The sequence below is a fragment of the Musca vetustissima genome, unplaced genomic scaffold (genome assembly GCF_032173495.1).
Source record: "Musca vetustissima isolate MV318-11 ecotype Yass unplaced genomic scaffold, APGP_CSIRO_Mvet_v1 utg11233, whole genome shotgun sequence".
Lineage (NCBI taxonomy): Eukaryota > Metazoa > Arthropoda > Insecta > Diptera > Muscidae > Musca > Musca vetustissima.
Genome location: NW_026878842.1, coordinates 94,828 through 120,002, shown reverse-complemented (window position 1 = coordinate 120,002; position 25,175 = coordinate 94,828). Strand labels below are relative to the sequence as shown.

Below are 25,175 nucleotides of genomic sequence, written 5' to 3'. Positions count from 1 at the left end.
TAGTCAAACTACCAAACTAGTGCAAAAACATATTTGTGATTAGTGTTAAGTTCCTACTTCTAGATATCGATTTTTTTTTTGTTCATTGTTCTTGTCGCGTATTCAAAAGTGCCAAAAATATTTAACCGCGTCATTATTTTTTCTTTTTCAATCAACAAATTTAACTAAAAATAATAATTATTTGCCTTCAGGTAAATAGAGGCATTCGCCGATTCATTGTCAAAAACGTCAACAACAACATCGCTTGCATCGCAGCAGAACATTGCAACACACAGAATCCGAGCAATAGCGCAAATTGAAAATGTCAATGGTACCAGAACTCACCGAAAATCAACAACAAATAGTTGCTGAGGTAAGTAATGTCGTCGAATATGCACGCAGTCATGGATAAGACAAGCGCATTTTGAAATATGTACATATGTGTTTTTACATAAGAGCATACATATTTACATACAAATGGAATATTATATACATTCATAGATATTAACTTATTTTTTGGAAGTGTAAAATGATATATACATACGTGAGTGTATGTACCAGTAATTGCAATGTAGGTCAGAATATGTCTAAAATCATTAAATGCGAGGTCCGTTCAAAAAATGTTGGGTCATTATCATTAGCCAAAAATTACATATGTCAAATCATGGACCTATAAAATTCCATATGTTTACTAATGTATTATTAAACTGCTTACAAATACAATACACGCTGTATATATGTAGGTAATATAAGCCATATATTTTAAAATGTTTGTCATTCCGATCAAGTTCGGCCGTTCGAACTTCGCCATAAGTTGCGCTGTAATAATACCTAAAATCGTTCGGAATGGTATGGCAGGATTTTTTATTCTCTGAAAGCATGCCAAATGAATTTAAGACGTTTTGGTTGAAAATTGTGGCTAAGACCTTTAGCATAACGAGAATGAGTTTCGGGCGAACTCGTTTATAACGACAGTTTCCAAAATCCCCGAGAACAGTTCTGACCTTAGTTTGATATCGTTTATAACGAAATATCGCTTATAGCGACCAAATTCTACGGTCACTTGATCCCCACGTTATAAGCGATTTCTACCGATTTCTAATATAGTTCTTCTTGATTGATTCGGTCTGGTTCTGTCTCTATATTAAGAAATGCAGCTACTTCCACAAGCTGCAACCACAGATAATCTGGAGTAAGTCGGGTAGGTTTGGTAGTGTAGAGTGGTGTGAGGGTCTGTTATATATGCTGGGCAGATATTCTGCACAATCGAAATCGGAAAATAGCTGTTTTTTCTCAAGTCTAATGTCAAACATGTCGACTTTATTTACGTTTTCATAATGTAAGTCAATTCACAATAATGCACCCCAAGTGATACCGGAGAGCTATTTGAAGACATTGTTCCTACTTTTCAACTTATAGCAGATAGCTGAGGTTTGCGCAGACGATTTCTACATTATGTCGAATGTGACCCCATGTATTTTGCATTCTCATCTTCGCAGTTCAATTCAATTGCATTCTCATCTCCGCAGTCCATGTGGTGAACAATGTGGTCGAAGATTTCGTTGCGGATATTTTCATATTCTTCGTGTGAAAGAAGGCCGTTAAATCGGCGAGATAGGCGTTCAACGTTAAACTTATGTTCTCAAATATAGGAACCGATGCCATGATCATACATACATACGTAAAAATCCTGATGTCGTCTGGACGGCGTAGAATATCGGAGATATCACTCCACTCTGAGGAACTCCCGCTTCACTCTACTGGGTTTGGACTTCTTATTCCAGAACTCCAAGTACATCTGGAGTCCAACGTTTCAAACTGGGCCGGAGGGAAATGTTCTCGATGTCCTCAAACAGTGTGGCATGATTGACTGTGTCGAAGCCTTTTGATGGGTCAAACGCTTCCAAAACTTTTCTATGGCACGGCCAGTTCTGGTTAAGTCTTGACTTATCTGTGTGGAGATGGCGTGCAATGCTGTTTTGTGCTGTGCTACTTACGGAACCCATGTTGATAATTAGTAAATAGATAGCTTTCCCTGGGGTGGAGTTATGCCTCAAGAGTCTTCGCTCCTGATGACAAAATTGAATTCGGCCTGTATGATTCATCTTTACTTGCCTGGCTTTAGTAGCGGGACTACCGTGCCCATTGTCCACGCTTCGGAAGGACGTGGGTGGCTATCGACAAATTGGGGACTTTGGTCTAATTCAGATGTTTCAGAATAACCCTGGATATTCCGTCTAGGCCCAACACGTTAGATGACTTAGCGTTACGGATGACACATACAACATCAACCATTGTAAACTGTGGTGGGGAAGAGATCTCCTTGTCGGGAAAAGATCTTATACTGTATCGGTAGGTCTCTCGATGCTCGACGCTATGGATTTGACATTTGAGACCGTTTCTACCAAATCTTAATATATTCGTTATGGGCCCACGTTCTAAAATAGCACAACCCTATTGGGTTTTTTTCGAATTGGATGTAATTTAGTATTTGGGATTATTAATTGTTAAAATATTTTAAGAATTTTGTAGATTATTGTCATATTTTCCAAAATTTCCCTGCAAAATATTCGTAACATATCGATCCCATGACTGTAGATTTAAATATTTTAAAAATGTATTCCCATTTTTTTACCTATTATAGTTGCTTTATAAAAGTTCGGACCGACCATTTCACGCCATACGTTTACTTGCCCATACATGCTGTAATAGAACTCATAGTGTTATTTTTATAACAACCTATATATGTTGTCAGAGCAGTCAAAACATTAAATTTAACTTAAACTGCCACCCGTATGTATGTACATATTTCCATACAAAGTTACATCTTCAGGGGGAGGATTATCATCGTTTGACATCTATTTACAATTCCCTACTTACATATCGTTTTATTGACAACTTTGAATAGGGTTATATTTAGAACTGTTATGTATGTATATACACGCTTGTGTATGAGACATAGTAGAGTATTGTAAATGTAGTTATTACTAACCACAATGATAAACAGAAATATACATATAAACACACATATAAATATATACAGTGTTGTGCAAAAAAATTGATTCATATCTCAGTCTAGTATAGTTGAAAGTATTTGTAAATAAGAAGCTGTATTTGGTTCTCAAACACCTCTTATGAATATAACCCCGTTAGATTTAATAACTTTTAAAGGTGTGTGTTTATCAACCTCAAAGATGTTATGTTGTGGTGAATCTATTTTATTGCACATCACTGTATATACACTCTATTATGACATACTGAATATAGCGAATAGAAATGTCAGTCATACAAAGTTGATCATAATCATGTTTGACTGTATATCGTCATTATACGTTCTATTCTCTATAATTAAATGTCACAAGTTGCCAAGAAGAAGAACAACAACGACAAAAAAACACAAACATGACAACAAATTTCCCTTTCATATGAAAGCATTAATTTCACTTTTCTATGAACATCGAATATAAAAATATTATAATTTTATTAAGGGGTGGTTTCGATATAATCTTATCTCGCGTTTTTAATTCATATGTCAGCGTTTAGCTGTTCTTTCTTTGTCTGAAAATCCTTGAAGATAGCAAACTTATGAATATGTAAATTAAAATAGTGTTTCCAGGAAATATTTTTTTTTTATTTTTTTTTTTTGTAATTATCTCTCATAAATTTAATAACAATTTTGATACGCAGGGTTTTTATTAAATTGCTTATGTCAGAAATAAACAATTCAGGAAAAAAATAGGAAATTTAGCTATATTTTCAATTAAATTTACCAAAGATTGGGAGTACCAGGTCTCAAATGACATAAATCCTCTCTGCTAAGAAGTCAAAAAAATGTCATTGCCATATGTCAAAAAAATGTAGCTTCTGTTCCATTGTTTGTCGAAAATATTGTAATTTTTTTTAACCAATTTTTTTAGTATATTTACCCTATTTAAAATATCAGCACTGTGCAACAGTTGAAACAAAATTACATTGTGTGTTTTGAATGCTAATACATTTATAGAGCAAAACAAAAATGATATTGTATGTTGAAAATTGAATTTATTCCTATTCAAAGGTTAATTTCGTTGACAGTAAATTTAATTACCAGCCATGAGAGTTCATGTTCTCTCAATAAACTATAATATATAGTTTTAAATATGTGGGACTATGAAGCATATAAATGACAGTAAGCAAAGCTATAGTCTTATGGAATCGACCATATAACACGCTACAAAACTATCATTAAATTTTGAAAAAAAAAAAATTAACAGAATTAATTGGAGAACAACATAACATTTCCTATACTCTAAGTGGCAGTTATTTCTAACATATTTTTATAGCCTCAGACTTTTATATACACTTTGATATAGATTAATTTGCCTCCTCGAAATATCCATATCCGTTTCAGACAATTTAGAGTCGATATACAAATGTCTGCCCGTTCGTCTGTCTGGCCGGCTGATCCACCCCTCCCCCACAAAATGGTCAAAATTACGCAAACAATTAATTTTATACCTGTGTGTAATTCCGAAGACCTACTTCCATAGGCTGAGGGTATATGTCTATCTGTCGGCAACACCTCCCCTTATATTTCAATTAAGGGAACCCCCCCCCCCATTCCGATTTTAATTTTTCAAGATTTTCAAAGGGCTAGTAAATCAATACCAATGCTTGTTAAGGTATGTAACTTTGCATATATATTTGAAGATGTAAAAGAGAAGAAAAATAATTTACAAACAAATTTTTTATTGTTTTGTTGTTGTTTTTTGTAATTAAAGAAAAGTCCTTATTTTTGATGGCAGGCATGATAACTCCTCACTGGAACATCGGAATCCGAAAATTCGAACGGTGTTAAAAGTACTGAAATAGGATTATTGACTTCGCTCTAAAATTAACAAAATGGCGGACCTTTAAAAAAATATTTTAGGAAAATCCTCGATTTTTGACCAAAACCCAAGTTAAAAAATAAGGAAGTTCTTCACCGACTGGCTTTATCCTAGTTCATACGATAGCTATACACTCACAGAGAAACGTGTAAAAATTTGGAATCGATTGAGTTATTAGTTTTTGAATTATCGTGTCCACCATTCGTTTAGAGAAAAAACGCGTTTAAAGTTTGAGAAGCCCTTCAGCCGTCACATGATGCTGACAGAATAAATCGGCTATATCTTCAAGAGCTCTTGAGTTTTCACTTGAAATTTTGTAGGGACATTCTTGAATTAGTGTAGATTCTAATCTTTTTTTTGACCCTGAGAATGGGGGGTCCCCTTAAGGGGACCCTCCACCATTCCCGGTGTCAAAAAAATTTATTTAGGTTTTCGAATCTACACTAATTCAAGAATGCCCCTACAAAATTTCTCGAGAACTTCTGAAGATATAGTTGATTTATTGGGTCAGCATTAAGTGACGGCATGAGTGATTCTCAAACTTTAAACACATTTTTCTCACAGCATGTTTTACGAATGGCGGACACGATAACTCAAAAACTAACAATCGGTTCCAAATGACACGTTTCTCTATCGTATCAACTAGGATAAAGCTAATCGATGAAAGCCAATCGATGAAGTTTGTGGTCAAAATAGCCGAATTTCCAAAATTTTATTTTTCAAAGGTTTTGCTCATTTTTGAGCGAAGTCAATAATCCTAGTTCATACGAGAGCCAGACATGTACTCGAATCAACACTAATTCAAGAATGCCCCTACAAAATTTCTCAAGAACTCTTGAAGATATAGTCGATTTATTGTGTCAGCCTCAAATGGCGGCAAGAGTGATTCTCACACATTTTTCTCGAAGCAGTGTTTTACGAATACCGGTTCCAAATAACACGTTTCTCTGGGAGTGTATAGCTATCGTATCAACTAGGATAAAGCCAATCGATGAAGAACTTCCTAATTTTTTAACTTAGTTTATGGTCAAAAATAGCCGAATTTACAAAATATTTTTTCAAAGGTCCAACATTTTGTTAATTTTCCTAGTTCATACGATATCCAGACATGTACTCTTTCTATCACTCTTGGAATTTCCAGATTCCGATGTTCCAGTGAGGAGTTATCATGACCGCCATCAAAAATGAGGAATTTTCTTTAATCAGCAAAAACAACAACAAACAATTTTTTTTTCTTTTAAATATTCAATTATATATGTGTAATGTTACAAACCTTAACATGCATTGGTATCCATTTACCAGCCCAATGATAATCGAGAATGGCGGATATCCCCTTAACTCAGTACACTTTCAATCCGATAAATACCATATGTAATTAATAAATTCACCTATATAATATCCAATACAATTGCCCCTATCTATATATTTGTATATATAGCAATATATATTTTCAGGAAGTAATTTTAATTTAACAATATACTGTGTGATAATAGCTGCTGAAGGTTAAAAATTTATTGCAATTAAAGACTTAACGATGCCATCATTACGACTTTTTTACTCATTTTACTATTTCTTAAATCTTGTTTTGTTTTTTTTTTATTTTTTATAAGAACTTAATACGAATCATTGTCAATTAACACAATTAAACGCACATAAAGTTGATATGTATTTTTATATTGAAATTTACACGTGTATTGATTTAAAGCTTGTTTAAAACCGGTCTATAAATTTTTTTCAGTTATAATTTTATTGTAAGAACATATAGAAATGCTGAGAGAAGAAATATCGAGAGAGCGACAGAGAGCAATGCAATAGAGAGCCAGCAATTTATTCGAGAATATTAATAATTATAGTTTTTGTTATTATTGATTAAAATACAATTGGAAATGTGCTTCGATAAAGTAGTTATGAATATTTTAAAAGCTTTGTAATACAAACACAACAAATATGATATTGGCATAAGGGGGGTGCTCTTTCTTTTGACAAAAAATTAGCTTTTCTTCAGAATTTGGTTATGAATACTTAAAATCCATACGAATATTTTGTGTTCCTTGTTGGGGTATAAAGTAACTAGATCGCTGTAACTAGCTATATAATTATATAATAGCGGACAATTGTTATTTTTTGAACAACTGGCACGCAACTCGACAGTATAAACTAAGATTTAAGTTACTTTTACCGTTACAATCTCTATGTTTTTGGCATCTACAGCATTTTCGATTCTCCTAGATAATTTTTAAATGGATTTCATTACAATAACATGTGTCTGGTTTACAATTTTGACTTGCTGCAAAAAAATATGTATAAAAATGGCTTGGACAAAATACAGTACACCAATAAAGGTAATTATGAAAAAAAATATTACAAAATATATTTTGGAAAAATATTCCTTAAATAAATCGAATTATAAGTCGGTTTTTTGCAACTAAATGGCTAGTGAACGTTCATCACGGAGAAGGACTGCAAAGTAACATCAGTTCGTACTGATCAACAAATTGCCATAGCGGTAAAAAATACCCATTTACGATTTCACCGAAATTTGTAAGACGGTTATCGTTTGATATAACCTCAAGAACAGTGCGTGGGCGAGCCATGGTAGCAGGTCTACATGTCCGGAAACTATCAAGAAAGCCATATTATTTCAGAAAAAAATCGGAAATCCAGATTAGCTTTCGCAAAAGCTCATATTAATAAAAAATCCGACTCAGTGGAGAAATATTATGTTCTCGAATGAATTAAAGTTAAAAATTAAACACTCAGATATGAAAAAAATACAGAGGGAAGTTCAAATAATTAAAGGCTCAAGCCTCAGTACTGCAAGGGTACTTGGACGCCCGGAGTGGGGTCAATAATGATATGGGGATGTTTTTCATTTATGAGATTTTTGATATAATGGATTGGATTGCATTTATATAGCATCCTGACTGGGTGCCTCATGACATGACAATAACATCAAACATACATGGAAACATGTCAAATGGTTGTCAAACATCAGGGTTTTCTAATGGTCATCAGTAACATCAGATCTTCATCATATGGAAGAGTCTTTGTCTTTGATAGCAAAATCAAAAGAGTTTTACAAAGAAGCAAACGTAACCTCTTACCACAGGTTCACGATTCGAGGAATAGAATACCCAAGGATCAAATTGAGCATATTATATATACAATGCCTAGTAGGTGTGCTGTCGTAATTAAAACTAATGGTCGTGCTTTAATTTACAAGCAAAATTATTATAAGAAAGATTTATAAGAAAAGATCAATAAGTTTTGACCAAGCAAAAATTTGCTCAATTTAGTTTTCCATAGAAAATCTTTTTTTTAAGAAAAAATGCGCGTTTATATTTTTTGTTTTTTAAAAGTTAATAAACTACCTATATACCAATAATAAACTACCTATACTACTTTTAAAGTGTTCGCCAAATTTTCCTCACAGAGGGGACTGTAATTCAAACTTCTTTGCAGAAAATCTTCAGTGTAGATCCATATTCTGACATAACCTACATATAAACGTCCCGCTCATTTTTATACCCTCCGCAATAAGGTGGAGAGTATAATAAATTTGTCATTCCGTTTGGAACACCTCGAAATATTCACCGGAGACCCCATAGAGTATATATATTCCAGATCAGAATAAAATTCTACGATTTATGCGTGACAGTCTGTCTGTCCGCCACGATATAGATAACAATATTTAAGATAGTACTCTTAAATACTGCACAGACATTGCTAGTTTAGTATTGCAAATGGGATATATCGGCCCACGTTTTGTTGTACCCCCCAATATTCAGTATTTTGGACACGATTTTCAACCGATTTGGCTGTGATTTAGTATTTTAATAATAATTTTAATTATTAACATTGACCAAAGTTTCAGGTTAGCCCACATATGACGGCACCCCTTTTATTTAGTATTTTTAGGATTTGGTACATGTTTTTCTATCAAATTGGCTGTAATTTTGTATTTTGGTTTCTCATTGCCTAGCACATCCTTGTACTAAAAATGATTAATATTGAACCAAGTTGTGTGTAATCCCTATATAACGGTACCCCCACATATCTGTACTAAAAATGAATTTACTTCCCAAAATGATCATTAGGTAATAATTTTTTTCTCACGTCTTTTTCGGTCTATTCAAGGTCTTATCATAACATGAGTTTTCTTTTAGGAGCCCCCTAGGTGAAAGGTATAAAAAGTTCGGCCTACTAGCAGGGTATAAAAATGTTTCATCCATATAAAGGTCCGATGTTTTACTTGTTTGAAAATACACCACCATGTTGGAGGGTATACAAATGTTTCATCAGCATAATATATATATATATATATATATAGTAGTATAAAGATAATTTCTATGTATATGCACAAATTTGATCTGCAATAATATTTATATGAATTATATATCTTTTTTCCTTTATAATTTTGGACATAACAATCTATTGAATAATTAAAAAAAAAATCTATTGAAATTATTCAAATAGAGTTTCACATTTTTTTTATGTTTAGAATATAACAAAGCAATTCTATATAATTCTGATATAAAATCAGAAACATAAATGTAAAATATTCATCCTAATGGATACGATAATATTTATTGTTTTCATATGTTAAATCTAAACATTAGGTCAGTGTGCCTTTCAATATACATATATATATATTTTTTTAAATTTGTAATTTTCCATTCAAAAAAAGAAAACAATTTCTTTATTTTTTTCATAGCAAATCGTTTATCTTCGCACAAAACATGCCTTAAAAAATATTATTTTATGTAATTTTCCAACGAATTCAATTGTTTGTAAACAATTTTCGTTGTGTCATAAAATTGATAAAAACAATTTCCAAGGTCGAGGAAAATAAAACAATTATCCAATTCGAATGTTTTAAACTTGTATTTATCGATATATTGTTAGACTTCCTATCACATTTTATATTCGCTTATAAAATCGAATACAACTAATAATTTTATAGATTGTCACTGATTAAAAAAAATGTTTATAATTCCTGTAATTTAGATATGAATTGCAATTTTTGTTTCTCCATATTTAGTTGAGTGCGCTTTAAAGAATTATCGTTAAGTTGTATACTCATACATGCATACATACATATGTACAAACATACATTTTGTAAACCAATATGTCTAGGCCCTGATTTATACCAGCACTTGTTTTGATGTGTATTTTCCACTGGTTTTGTTTATTTTGATTTTTTTACGAGTCATTGCACGTTTTATTTTTTCTGATATAGCCACCCAGCACCAAATCGCCACCATTTTTTCATTCATGCAAAAAAATTGTTTCGAGAAAAAAATGTGTATTTTTTTAATACTAATAACGGCCAAAAAACTAACCATTTCTATGCCGTTTTGGAAGTTTTAAAAATTTCGTTCACGGAAGTAAACATTTTTATTGTTGTTTTGACTTTGTATTTTCAGACTTATGTTTGTGTGTGTGTGATGGTCTTTGGCGCTTAATGATGGATTGTTTGTTGTTATCTATTTAATGGCTAAAAATCGGCGTTTCACCAAAATAGTTTTTTTTTTAAAAAAATTCATAACATAGCATAGCCACAAATTAAAGTTACTATTTATGTACACACAGATATATTGTCTGTATGTAAATGTGTGTGCGTGTTTTGGCAATTACGCTTGACCATCAACAACAAAAAGACCTCGATATTGAAAACAAACACCAATATCACAATAAATAGTCTCGCACTATTGTTTGACCATACTACGTCATACCCAACAACAACAACAAATTAATGTCAAGTAATTTGTCTGGAAGAATGGAATGTAATTCAAACAATATTTTTAAATGGCCCCTAGGTCCATTGTCATCACAATAATATACACTGCTCACAATTTACATATCGACTATGAAACAAAACAAAAGAACAAAATTTTAAGTTTTTGCAAAACAATTTTTTTTTTCAAATTTCGAAAATTTTGACTAAATCGGCATTTACATTAGAACTTTCTACCGGGTTAACCTACTCTATAAGTATTAATTTGACATGTATGTAATGGAATTGACAATTCAAACCCACTGGGTTAACTAAATCCGGTAAAATGTAAACGTACTATAACTTCATGATTAAAACCTTCAAAACATTGACGGAACTATGGGGGCCACGTCAAAAATGGTACCATGTTTTTAATATTCTACAAATATGTTTTTCAATCTCCAAATGTCGGGAATACTAAATGTGGCAAAAAAAAACCTTCAATCTGCAGAAAAATAGGATAATATGCAAATATATCGAACATTTACTGTAAAAATGTTTAACACCCTCCAAATCCACGGAATTCCAAATTATCCCTTGGCTTGGAAAATGTTGCTACAAAATTTAGCGAACATAAGGATGAAAATTTTACAATTAAACTACAGAAAAGATACATCTTAGGTTTTTTAAATCCCATCATTTTACTTCAGATGTGATTTCCTTGTTATCAAATGCTTACGTCATTGGCGAACTTTTTACGACCCCCCTAAGTTCCTTCAACTGGGAAAACAATAAAAATCTATGAGTAGTAGGTTAAAGACATGCTTGCGTATTTTGTAGAAACAATTAACTTCAATGCAATTTCTATGAATCATTACTTACACCTGTTTGTAAAAAATAGAGTATTTTGAACCCTTAATTGGGAAAGTAATTAATGGCGTAATGGATGTCTATACTTAGCAAAAAGAAAACATTCATATGCAAAAAAAAAAGAAATAAATAATTGTGGAGCACAATAATTATCATATTAAACAAGTAAGGAAAGTTCAAAAGTCGGACGGGGCCGACTATATGATACCCTTCACCACTTTGGGTACATATAAGAGATATCTACAATATATAAGAGTAATATCTACAATATCTTGTAGATAGAACAGACATAGAATCTTTGAGGACCATTGGGATGGAATCGGGCGAAATTAAATGTGTTATCTGGATATATATTTGAACCAATTGAAAACACCTATACACATACCATTCTGAAATCAATAATTCAATACTCTGTGCAGAATTTTGTCCCAATCGGACAAATATTGGGAGTTTGGTACATCATTCACAAAAAATCGAACAAAACTATATATGGGAGCTATATCTAAATCTGAACTGATTTTAACAAATCTTCGCAGACATTGGTCTGGACCTAATTAAGTACTCTGTGCAAAATTTTGTCCCAATCGGACAAATATTGGGAGTTTGGTGTATCATTCACAAAAAATCGGACTAAACTATACATGGTAGCTATATCTAAATCTGAACCGATTACAATAAAACTTCGAATACATAAGTATGGACCTGAATCAGTGCTTCGTGCACATCTTTATCCCAATCGGACAAATATTGGGAGTTTAGTGCATCATTCACATAAAATCGGACGAAACTGTATATGGTAGCTATATTTAAATCTGAACCGATTTTCTCAATAGGGTTCATCCTTAGGTCAAATAAGTGAACTGTGACAAATTTAATCCAAATCTTATCATAAATGCTACCTGTTCTTTGTTCACAAAAATACATGAACGGACGGACGGACATTCGTAAATCGACTCAGAAAGTGATTCCGTGTTTATTCTTAAAAGGAACCATGGGTCTATCTCGATTCCTTTTGCATGTTACAAACATATGCACAAAGACATAATACCCTGTGAAGGGTATAAAAGACAAGGGTCAAAAAATCGACTTTATATTATCGTTATAATTAATAAATAATATTGAAAGTTTTCTTTTATAGTTTATAGTCATATATGGTTATTTTCTTCATATACAGTCAACGCTCGGTATAACGAATGTTTAATGAATTCGGGATATAACGAATGAGCCAAATAGTATTTTACAATGACTACTGCATATAACGAACATTACCAAATTTTTATACTGGGTATAAAGAATGGTGCAAAAAATAATGGGTTTGTACTCTACAAAAATATGTAAACGTGCTATTATTAATATAATTATGTTTATTATTTTTTGTTAGAAATTCATTGAAATGTGAATTAACTGTATTTGTTATTAATGAAATTGCAATTAAAGAAAACTTCGCGATATAACGAATTTTTCACTATACCGAATGGTCCTGACAATATATCATTCGTTCTGCCGGGCGTTGACTGTATATAAGAATCCACAATGTAGCAAGATATCAAAGGTCATTATATCTATATGTATATGTGTAGCAACCATGTGATTCTACATTTCTTACTACCATAACAATATTAAAGCTTTATATTTAGAATGACTAATAATGAATATTAAAAATTTAAACTTGATTTTAATTACATGCAAATAGAATTAAAACAGGTCTCACTTAAATCTAACTTCGAGATGAACAACTAGATAGGGCACGTGAGAAATATATTATTATAAATGTGTAAAGCATACAAATAGTTTGGGGGTTCAATATTCTCAAATAGCTTTTAAACTATTTGTATATGTGGTTAACTTTTTGATAATATTACTTTTTAAGGATACGAAATTTAAATACTATTCAAAACTCAAATGTTCGAAATTTCAACGAAGAAAAAAAAAACAAAATGTTAAAACAATATTTGGAATTTTTAAATATATTTAATTATGGAAAATTCCTGTATTGTATAATTTCTACGTAATCGAATGTGAAACCACATTTGTATTTATTAACATACATCAGTACATATGACAGTATATTTAGTGTGGTTGTTTGTAATTATCAGGTCACAAATTGTCCTTGAATAAAATTTTGATTAAAAAACCTGTTTTTTGCATTTATATTAGAATTGTTGCTTTTTTCGTTTAATTAAATAATAATCTGTAAACCTTTTTTTTTAATATACACTGTGATAAGATTTATGTGGGTGGAAAATTTAATGGGGAAAAAGCCCATGGCAAGGATATTAAGATCCCAGAAGAACAATATTTTTTAAAATATACTGCGCGATAAGATTTTGGGCGATGGGAAGATCCTAATAGGGATGAAAACCAAATGTCAAATGTTTGAGTTGTGGTGTGACGAATTAGATGTATTGAACTCTAAAGTTCATGAAGAAAAAAAGGAATTTATATGATACGAATATAGGCTATGTTTGGAGTTTGTAGTTCCGAAAATGTTGTCTTGAGCATTTAAGGACGAAAAAGACGTACAAAGACTCGAGATAGAAGAAGAATATGTTTTACAAAACTATGACCCCATTCGATTCGACTGAACCTATATCATTTCGACAGCCTTTTCTTCGTTAACTTTGGAGTTACCGGCCATAGATCGGTAAAATTACCCACACCGATTTTGTCCTTCTGGTTTCTTAATAGTTTCATTCTTTGTACTTATTTCCAAAACTAATTCCACATTTCATGATTCGAGCTCTATAGTTTCACCCAAATCCAAATTTAGCCATGATTCGAATTCTATATGTTGCCCAAATTCAAATTTGGTCAAATTTAGTACCCATTACTATACATTACTATATCATCCTATCACAACAATCCAATAGAAATCATATTTAAAAATTTCAAGGTTCCAGTTCGCTCAAATCGAAAATGTGCCGTTCAGTACACATACGTACGAATTTCCAAAACATACTACATACCCCAACCCTACATCCCAACAGTGATCCTAACTCATAATTTTATGCAACAGTAGAATAACTTCGGGTAATGTGGACCAGCCCCATATCATAGAAAATGCTTGAAATATGTCAGTGCCGCCTTGATATATGTTTTCCTAATAAGTGAAAAAACATCTAACATGATTTTGAATACATAATTGGAATGTTGAAAATTTATTTAAGCTCTTATTGAAATCTATGATTTGAACATTTTTTTAGATCAGAAGTCAAACAATTTACTTTTCTCAAATATAAAGAAGTTATCTGGTTCTATTTTTTCCACAACAAAACTGTACGCCTAGCTGTACTTACAATCATTATTTATTATTTAAGTCGAAAATAATTTTTAAATAATTTTTTAATAATAAAAAACATTTCTGCGAAAAACATTATTTAAGGGGACCCCCGCCCCATTCTCGGTGTCAAAAATGTTTTTGATTTAATACGAATCTACTCTGATTCTGGAATGTCCCTACAAAATTTCAAGTGAAAATCTCAAGAACTCTTGAAGATATAGCCGATTAATTGTGTCAGCATTAAGTGACGGCTGAAGGGCTTCTCAAACTTTAAACGCATTTTTCTCAAAGCGAATGGCGGACACGATAACTCAAAAACTAATAATCCAATCGGTTCCAAATTTTGACACGTTTCTCTGGGAGTGTATAGCTCTCGTATGAACTAGGATAAAGTCAATCGGTGAAGAATTTCCTTATTTTTTAACTTAGTTTGTGGTAAAAAATAGGCCATTTTGTTAATTGTTGTGCAACTTAACGAGCATTGGTATTCATTTAACATCCCATTTAAAGTCTTAAAAATAAAAAATCGTGAATGGCGGGGGGTTCCCTTAAGGCGTGGTAGGAAATAAGGCTGGCACCTTCAAAATACCGCAAATGGTTCGGTTAAGTTCAAGTTATTTTTATTCGCAGTTATGAGTTTTTTTATTTTAAATATAATGCAATAACATTTTTAAAGTCAACTTTATATAATGTTTGATCTGGAATATATTTAGACAGCAAATCTACTATATTGTGAAAACAATTTCTTTTTATTTTTTACCGTTGTTACGCCCACAATATCAAAAAAAAAAAAATAATGGTGGTCCACATTACCCAACGTTCCTCTAATATTATTTCCAAATTTAAGTGTTGCAGCTCTATTCGGTTTCCCAAATCTAAATTTTACCAAATATAGTACAATTTAGTACATATAAGTAGGATTTTCCAAAACTTCCTACATATCCCAATCCTACACCCCAACAGTAATACTAGCTCCCAAATGCAAATTGTATCAAATGTAGTACGAATTTTTAGAACTTCCCGCATACCCCATCCTACATCCGTGCAGTGATCCTAACTCCAAATTTCAGAATTTTAGCTCTCTCGGTTCATCCACAATTCAAATTGTACCAAATTTAGTACCCATAAATACAAATTTCCAAAAATACATGCATCAGGGATGGAAAATTCAGTACAATAGTACTTTATCAGCACCTTTTTACCCAAAAAAGTACCGTAGTACCCCCGTGACCATTTCAGTACCATTACAATCCTTCATTAAACCAAGATATATATTTTTTTGGATTAGAATTTGTTATGGATTTGACCGATAAAAGTATGCAAATAAAGATATTGATGTGATTGCAATATTTCTCTTGAAGAAATGAACAGGTTTTCGACTGATAACTGTTCAGTTATGATTAAAATTACAAACATTAAATTAAGTTAATGAGTTCCAATTTTTTTAATGGATATGTTTGCCAGATACTCAATTTGGCATACTCTGTGCTATCTCCTGAGGTAGGCAAATTGATGACAGCATCGTCGTGATTACTTCAATAATTTCAAGAGCATTTTGGAACTGAAATTCATGTTAGTTTGGGGTATATTGGCTTTCGAGAAAGAGGTAGTGAAATTAAAATTAGTCAATAGCATACATATTTAAATGCAATGGAAAGAAGCAAGAATTCTCATATCGTCACTATCAGAAAGATACTCTAAGTGTTATCTTGAAAATCTGAATAAAATGTTTTTTTTTTGTATTTTCTTGAAAAAAGTACTCTTTTATTAAAAAAGTACTCTTTTGGTACCTTTACACATTTTTTATTTTCCATCCCTGACATGCATACATCAATCCTACACTCCAACAGAATTTTTATTTTCAAATTTAAGTATTCCAGTTCCATCCGTTCCTCCAAATTCAAATTGTACCAAAATTAGTACTGTGCCAACTATTTATATCGACCCTACATTCGAACCCTGATTCGTGTTCCAAATTTCAAGTTTTTAGACCTATCCGTTCACAAGCGACGAAATTTTCGTATTTCGGACATTTTGTACTTTTCGTACACTTATAGTTAGAATTTCCAAAAACCGTTTGGTACATCTATCCTGCACTCCATAAGTGGACCTCATTCCAAATTTAAGAGTTCTAGCTCCACCTATTCGCAAAAATACAAATGCGAAAAACACAGCCCTATCTGGCACCTCCGGCCTAAGAGTGACCCTCACCCTAAATTTCAAGATTGCAACTTTGCAGCCGTTTCGTCTGGGCGTTGATGAATCGTTAAGTCAGTAGGTCAATCACTTTACTCTTTATATTAATATAGTTATAGATATTTCAAAATAAGTTATATTTTAAAACACACACTATGATTTACATTCTGGCAATGATACGACTCGATTCTTCTAGTTAAAATTATATTTGACTTTTCGTATTATTATTGTTGGTCATAATATAGTTTGACACATTAAACTGCAAGGCTTTAAACTGGATGTTTTTGCAATAAAGATATGCAGTTTCTAGAAATATTCAAATATTCAATAGCAATTAAAAAAAATCATAAACAAACATAAATTTTGTTTTTTTTTTTTCGAACACACATAGAAAATCTATTAAAAACGAGACACAAGAAAACAAAGGTCGAGTTAATGCAAAGTCTTTGTTTTCATTCTTTACACAGTTTTTTTTCTTGTCGAAATAACATTCTGAGTGGTAAGTCAAGGTTAGTGGATCACAACAACAACTAGATGTTAAACTGACCGCCAAACGGCACCGTAAACTTAGTAAACGCTTAATAGCGGAAATGGTCAATAGGTTTTTTATACGTTTCAAGAAAAACTGCTAAATGAAGAAGAATAGCAAAAACAAAAAATTGACAGCATTTTGGTGGACTGGACTAGTGAACTATGTTTTTTGTTTTGTGTTTTTTTTTTATTAATCAAAAGCATGTCAAACATAATCACTTTGTTTTTTTTTTCATCTCTGCACTGTGTTGAAACTGAAATCTTTAATCGAAATTTGGCTCAACGATTTGATGCTGTTTTTTTTATACTGCAATTTGTTATTTATTTTCACCTGCTTCTCCCTTCGTTCGATGGAAACATCGCTGCCAACAAAATTACTTGCTGTTGGTCAGTATTTCACAACAAACCTATCTACCTTTGGCGAGCAAAACAGAAAAAAACGTTTTTTTTAATTTATTTGCTTACCAATATTATGTATAAAATTAAAATCTTGTGCATTTTTTAAAATATAAAATAGTTATGTTGTTGTTTCGGTTATAGTTTCAGTGGTTTGTACCAATTCCAAGTGAAAGCTTGTATCACACATTGCATTCGTTTTTATTCGCAATCGTTGTCTCTGAGTGATCGTTGTATAATTTCATAGAAAAAAGAAACAGTTCGGCGGGTCTTTATGTGGCCGGTGGCGAAGCTAGGTTGTTGAAATGAAATCCTTCTCCCTTGTGATCAGAATCACCATTATAGGAACTATAAAAGTAATGAAACATAAATAAAAATAAGGACAATTAAAATCCTGTAAGGAAAGCTTAAAAGTCGGACGGGACCTACTATATGATACCCTTTATTACTTTGGATATATACAAAAGACGCTCCAAATATATATATATATATATATATAATTTCATGTCAATTGACCTTACTTAAGAGTCGTTGTTGTCCATTTGTATGAAATCGAACAAAATTATGTGAAAAAGCTATATGTAAATCTGACTCGATTTAATAGAAACAATACAGCGCTTTGTCCAAACAAAACAATAAACTCGGATGAATTTACCCTGGTGGCCAAAACTAAAATTGCAAGGTTAATATATGCCGCATAACTTGTTCAAAAATATAGATATCGTGTTGTTCTTTTTTTCAGTATTAAATTGGGTACTTTACTTTAAAAAACACCAAGGGAATAGTCTCAACTTTACAGTACAAACAGATAAGCTTTAAAATTTTAGATATTTTTACCGTTATAATTGATTTTTACACCTATTTCGATTATTATAGGTAATTTTTAAACGGATTTTATTAGAATTACATGGTATTCAATTTTGAATTACTGCCAAAAAATATATAAAAATGGCTGAAAACTAATGCAGTTCTCCGAAACAAATACAGTACAGCTAATTACCAGTGATGTTGAAAATAATTTATCACAGAAAACCAGTAAGGAAAGTAGTAAAGTCGGACGGGGCCGACAAATCGAAAGAGCACCAATTACCTTATATCGGACGAAAATATATATGGGAGCTATATCTAAATCTGAACCGTTTTTTCTCAATTTCAATAGGGTTCGTCCTTGGGCCAAATAAGTGACCTATGCCAAATTTCATCCAAATGCGACCTGTACTTTGTTCACAAATATACATGGACGGACAGACGGACATGCGTAAATCGACTCAGAAAGTGATTCTATGCAAATTCTCAAAAGGAACCATGTGTCTATCTTGTTTCCTTTTGCCTGTTACAAACATATGCACAAAGACATAATACCATGTACAACAGTGAAGGGTATAACGATTTTGGGGAAATATTCCATGAATAAATCCCTAATTTCTCGAATAATTCGCCATAATAATTGACATGTTCCGAGTGTTTTTGAATTCCCATACTTTTTTAAATTCCCATGTTGTGCAAAATGGTGTGCTCAATTTCGAGCGAAAGTGCGGCTCGAAAGTGCGGCTCAATAAAAAACATATGTTTCAATGGAATTTGCAATTTGTTTAACAACAAAATTAAGAAAAAAATATGCCTGCTGGTTTCTACCAGAAAAAGTCTAATGATACTGGAACGTGTTAAAATAAGCATTTATGGATATTTTGAGAGAAGTTGGTCCTTTCATACACAAGGGTACCATTCCCGAAAGCCTGCGGTTAGCAGCTACCTTAAGATTTCTGGCTGTTGGTGGGTTGCAGAGGGAAGTGGCAAATGATTTAAATATAAGTGTTGATCGCACAACAATGTGTAAAATATTGTGGAGGGTAAAGCTGCAGACCAGGATCCAGCCATGATGCTTTTATTTGGAATATGAGTGCAGCTAGGCAGCATTAACAAAAGAGGAAATGGTATGCAAAATATTGGCTTCTAGGGGACAGTGGTTACGCTTTAGAAACATTTTTGATGACGCCCATAAACAAGTGGAGCATGGATCTTGTCAACATCGATATAATAAAGAAACATTATTAAAAGGACTATTGGAAATCTTAAAAGTAGATTTTTTATAGATTCTATTTTTATTTTGATCATATGGTGGTTGAGTTGCCAGATTGATCTCAAAAATGTTACGCGCTGTTTTTGATAATAGGAGCCCTTTTTTATTTTCTTTAATTTTACTATAAAAACTAATGTAAATACTGTATTTTTTAAATAAATATTGTAAAAACACATTAAATATTACTTCAGCGTTCTTTGTCAACGTGTACGTGCTCAGAAAAACACGTACGATCTTATTTCGTTTTCAATCCACAAGGCTATATGTGCTCGAATTATATTCCCAATATTTTTTTGGGAATTCGGAATCGAGCACACCAAATTTGGGAAAATGTTTCACATTCGAGCAAACTCGAAATGCAGCACATGGGCGAATAAGTTGATTTTATGCAACTATGTCGTTAGTCACAGCTCAGCAAGGAGGAAGGCGGCAATAATCCGTGCTGTAAACCTAAAATTGGCAATCTTCAGCCTTTGTATAAAAAGTAAAGATACTAATGGGCCAAATAATGCTTTAATAACTAGATATAAACAAATATTTATAAAAATTAACAAAAAATCGAAATAAAAACTCAAAAGTTAAAAATTCACTTAAAGGACACCTTTGACTCCGAAAGGCTCCGAGGAAAAAACCGGAACATTTTTGCAGTATGTTAGAAAAGCTCAATTTATAATGACAAGGATAATATCAAATCAATTGTTAGAGTAGAACAAAAAAGGTTATACCGCAAAAATTTCAGTCGAAACAAAATGATCAGCATGGGTTGACCAGTATAAGTCTATAGCGCTCAGCTAGGATTTAGCTGAACAATTCAATTTTTTTTAATGTTAGATTGAAAAGAAAAATTGTTCTTTCATATAGGCTAAATTTTATTAAATTGACATCATTCTATCTAAAAAACATAATTTTGGGGTTATATTGTCTTATTTCCACATATTTGAAGCCTCAATATATCAGCAAAGTGTATTGTAAAAGATATATGGGAGCTATATCTAAATCTGAACTGATTTAAAACAAATTTTACACACGTTATACCACAACTATTTCGGTACGCTGTGCAATCGAACAAACGTAAGGTATTAGGTGCACAATTTTAGAAATATATGTATATCGTAGCTTTATAGAATTATGGATCGGTTAAAAGAAATTTAATATACCTCAGAAATATAATATATATACATGCCATTGCTATCGGACAATTACTGGTTACTTGGAGCATCGTTTAGACGGACATATATACATATGGGAGCTACATCTAAATCAGAACCGATTTCATCAAAACTTTATATTCCAAATTTCGTCCAAACCGGTCAACCCATGGGGTTTTAATGATCCATTTACATAAAATCGGAACATATATATGTGGAGCTATATCTAAATCTGAACTGAAATTTGGCACACATCAATCTAGACTCATTTCACAACTTCGTGTAAATCGAAAGAAATATAAAATCAGACGAAAACATATGTTGGAGCTATATCTAAATCTGAACCGATTTTCTCTTGATACATGTCATTACAGACTAAATACGATATGGTGTTGCAAATTTGGTCCTAATCGGACACACATTTACATACAATTTTGAAAACATATATATGGGGGCTATATCTAAATCTGAACTGATTCCCACCGATGCTTAACACAAATCAATCTAGGCTCAATTCAGTACGAAATTACGAAAATATATATGGGAGCTATATCTAAATCTGAACCGATTTGAACACAACTTTACATACATCAATCTGAACTTAATTCGGTACCCAGTGCAAAATCGGACAAGCTTTAAGAGTTTGGTGTACCCATTTACATCAAATGGGACAAAAATATATATGGGAACTATAGCTAAATCTAAGCTGATTTAATTTAAATAGGGGTCATCCTTGGTTTAAATATGTAAGATGTGCCAAACTTCATCTTATTCGGATCATATATACGAGCTGTAATTTATTTACAATTTACATCAGCAGACGGATGGACTGACGACTCAGAAAGTGATACTATTTTCAAAGGAACCATGGGTCTATCTCGTGAATGACAATAGATCCTTAAAAATTATTGTAGTAGTCCAGGCTGAATTCATATAAACAGTTTTGTTTTGTGATTTTCTGACAAGTGACAATAAAGTTAACAACTGCTTTCATTAGCCGCATTTATAACCATAGGGGTTAGAAAATAACATTAACGTTTTCATTGCCGAAATTTAAAGGCCATTGACACTAAAATGTGAACGCATCGTTTTACAAAATGTTTTAAATAAATGTGAATTAGTTTCTAAAATAAAATTATGGGAAATAAACTCAGTGATATATCCTATTGCTGAATGAATGAGGGAGCTCCTCTTCGATATCTGTCCTTGATAGTATTAAATTTTGAACAATTCAAAAGCATTGATTCAACTAGCGCTTCTATGATATACATATACAGTAACACATAACTCTGAATATGCATATAATACAGTATTAATATACAACTTAAACAAATTAAAATTATTTGTATTTACAGTTCCGTAAAAAAGTCAGCGATTGCTTGACCGACAATGAAGTCCACGATGATTACTTTCTATTGCGTTGGCTGCGTGGTAAGTTATCCTAATATGTTTTCCTGTTGAATTTAATTATTAATGTGTTTTCCATTTTTAGCCAGAAAATGGGACATGGATGCTGCGGAGAAAATGTTGAGAAATGTTAGTATTTGCAATTAAAAAACAAACAATAATTTACTTACCGTTTTTTTATTATTTTATAATACTTTTATTTATTTTTATAATACTTTTTAGGCCATGAAAAATCGCATCTCAATTAATATTGACAGCTTGGACAAATGGGAAGCTCCAGAAGTTCTGAGAAAATATTTACCCTATGGTGTTGTGGGTTATGATAAAGAAGGATCACCAAGTAAGAAGGATAGAAATTTCATTTAATGCAATTTTTATTACTAATTTTCCCGAATTTTCTTTTACAGTCATTGTCTGCCCCTTCTATCAATTTGATATCTATGGCATGCTGCACTGTGTCACACGTTTCGATTTCATTCGTTACGTGGTAAAAATCTTAGAAGGTGTCATGAAGCAAGGTTTCGAAAAGAGTAAAACTCACGGTCCCAAAGCTCGCCAAGTTGTGGTGATTTTCGATGTTGCCGATTTCAATATGACTCAGTATGCATGGCGCCCGGCTGTTGAATTGGTCATGGCCATGATCAAGGAATATGAACAAAATTATCCAGAAATTTTGAAAATGTGCTACATTATTAATGGTAATTAAAAAAACTTCAATTATGGTCACATGGCGTTTGGATGTCCTGCATCCAGGTTCCATTTGCCATTTCGGAGTACATCATGTTCATGGTCCACGACTAATTGTTAAGAGCCAACTACCTGAAAACACTTCAATGTTCATTGCTTGGCAATTGAGAGGCGTTATGCCGCCATCCATAGCCCTGATAGGAATAATGAAGATATTTTCGGTATAGCCAGGAGAGCATCTCAAAGCTTCAAAGCCAAGGATCTATTGTTACGGATAATTCCTAAACTAAGATCAGAATTAAAATTTTTGTTATGTTGCGATCAGTTTGGTTGGTTAATGATCCTCTTTTCTACGCGGCGTTGAAAATTACTCAAAAATTGTTAATGGAATAACAATATGCCTCTTTCACTCCTAAAATTATCCCTATAAAATACATTGTAACCAATTTCTATATGTTTCTCCCTCTTTCAGCACCCAAAGTTTTCCATTTTGCATTCAATTTTGTTAAGAAATTATTGGATGAATATACCATGAGTAAAATTAGCATTACCAAATATGGTTCAGACAAATGGAAGGAGTCTGCCTTCACTCATATCGATCCCGATATTCTACCCAAAGCCTTCGGTGGTAATTTAGTGGAAAATGGTGATGAAAGATGTCCCAGTAAAGTAAGTATTTCACATCCTTCCTCAGTATAATTTACTAATTAATCTCTCCATCATTTAGGTTGTCTGGGGTGGTAAAATTCCCAAGGAATTGTATGTGGAACAGAAAGATGATGATGACAAGAGTTTCATTGAGGCCATTGTCAACAAAGGTAACAAATTGAAATTGGAATTTGATGTTGGCACCAAAAAACCTACCGAGGAAGATAAATTATTATCCTGGGATTTCCGCACCATTGATCATGACATTAAATTTGGTATCTACAGCGTAGATAATGCCACCGGTGAAAAGCGTAGCGAAGTGCCATTGACAAAAGTCTATTCAAATGAAATGAATGAAGTTGGTTTTATTACCACCAGACCCAATACCAAATGTAAGATGTTTTTAAATATTCCATTTAAGTATTAAATAACATTTTCAATTTATATTTTTAGACACCGTGGTCTTTGACAACTCGGGTAGTTATCTGCGCAGCAAGAAACTACGTTATTGGGTCTCATTGATATCGGAAAACGACGATATGTTAACATTGCAATCACAAGTGGGACAAACTGAACTTGTCCCTGCCGACGATAACTGAATTGAATACCGCACAATTGCGCCCCACAAACTTAACCATGAGCAGTCAAACTCAACATTCAAATCATTATAGCATAAAGTCAAAGTCAAAGGAGCAAATCATAGGATCCGATCATGATGCTAGCATGCCAAACATTCCAAACGGGTTATCAATTTAAGTAGTAAATCTTTTCCATTTGTAAGAATGAAAAAAAAAAAACCAACAGTCCTTTGATGTGCAATATTTACAAAGCGCGTTAGTTAGCAAATGTTCCATCTGTCATCAATATCTATACGATTCAAGTGTAACTTATTGAAGCTATTTCCATTTGTGTGTTTATAAATAATTAACAATTTAAAAAAAACCGTAGCTTGATTTGAAACCGGTGTATGTATAGAATATTTATATATACTATAAAACTATGTATGTAAACTTCCGCCTCTCTATTAAATATTATTAAATGAAATGTGATATTTAATTTTGTTGTTTGTAATAACTATGTATTTTTGTTTTATTTTATTTTTCTTTTTTGTTTCTTCTCTTCTTGTGTATTTGTTGTTTTGTAAATATCTTAAATTTATGATTACATTTAAGTAAATGTTGTTTTTATTATTCTTTTTTTATTATTTTCCCTTCGTACTCTATTCTTGTAATTTGTTTGTTTCTTTTTCTATAAGTGTGTGTATGTAATAATTAATAAATTGATTGTTTTTTAAATGAAATGTTAACAAATGGTTTCTTTTTTGGAAAAAGGTTTAAAAACAAAGTCCTCTAAAAATGAGACTGTGCGG

The 25,175-nt window shown here is 32.2% G+C and overlaps 1 protein-coding gene across 1 annotated transcript; it reads left to right on the top strand.

The window, feature by feature from the left end:
* Positions 1-289: 289 nt before the first annotated feature.
* Positions 290-24,407, top strand: LOC133323617 (SEC14-like protein 2). Its single transcript, XM_061532532.1, has 8 exons — positions 290-352; positions 22,420-22,495; positions 22,557-22,600; positions 22,694-22,811; positions 22,879-23,169; positions 23,631-23,827; positions 23,886-24,198; positions 24,260-24,407. Exons 1-8 carry the CDS (start codon positions 302-304, stop codon positions 24,403-24,405), a joined length of 1,236 nt encoding a protein of 411 aa, XP_061388516.1. The 5' UTR covers positions 290-301; the 3' UTR covers positions 24,406-24,407.
* The last annotated feature ends 768 nt before the right edge of the window (positions 24,408-25,175 follow it).

Coding starts and splice junctions, on each gene's coding strand:
- LOC133323617 (XM_061532532.1), top strand. CDS start 302: ATGTCAATGGTACCAGAACTCACCGAAAATCAACAACAAATAGTTGCT. Junction 22,601..22,693: donor CGGAGAAAATGTTGAGAAAT/GTTAGTATTTGC, acceptor AATACTTTTTAG/GCCATGAAAAATCGCATCTC. Junction 23,828..23,885: donor ATGAAAGATGTCCCAGTAAA/GTAAGTATTTCA, acceptor TCCATCATTTAG/GTTGTCTGGGGTGGTAAAAT.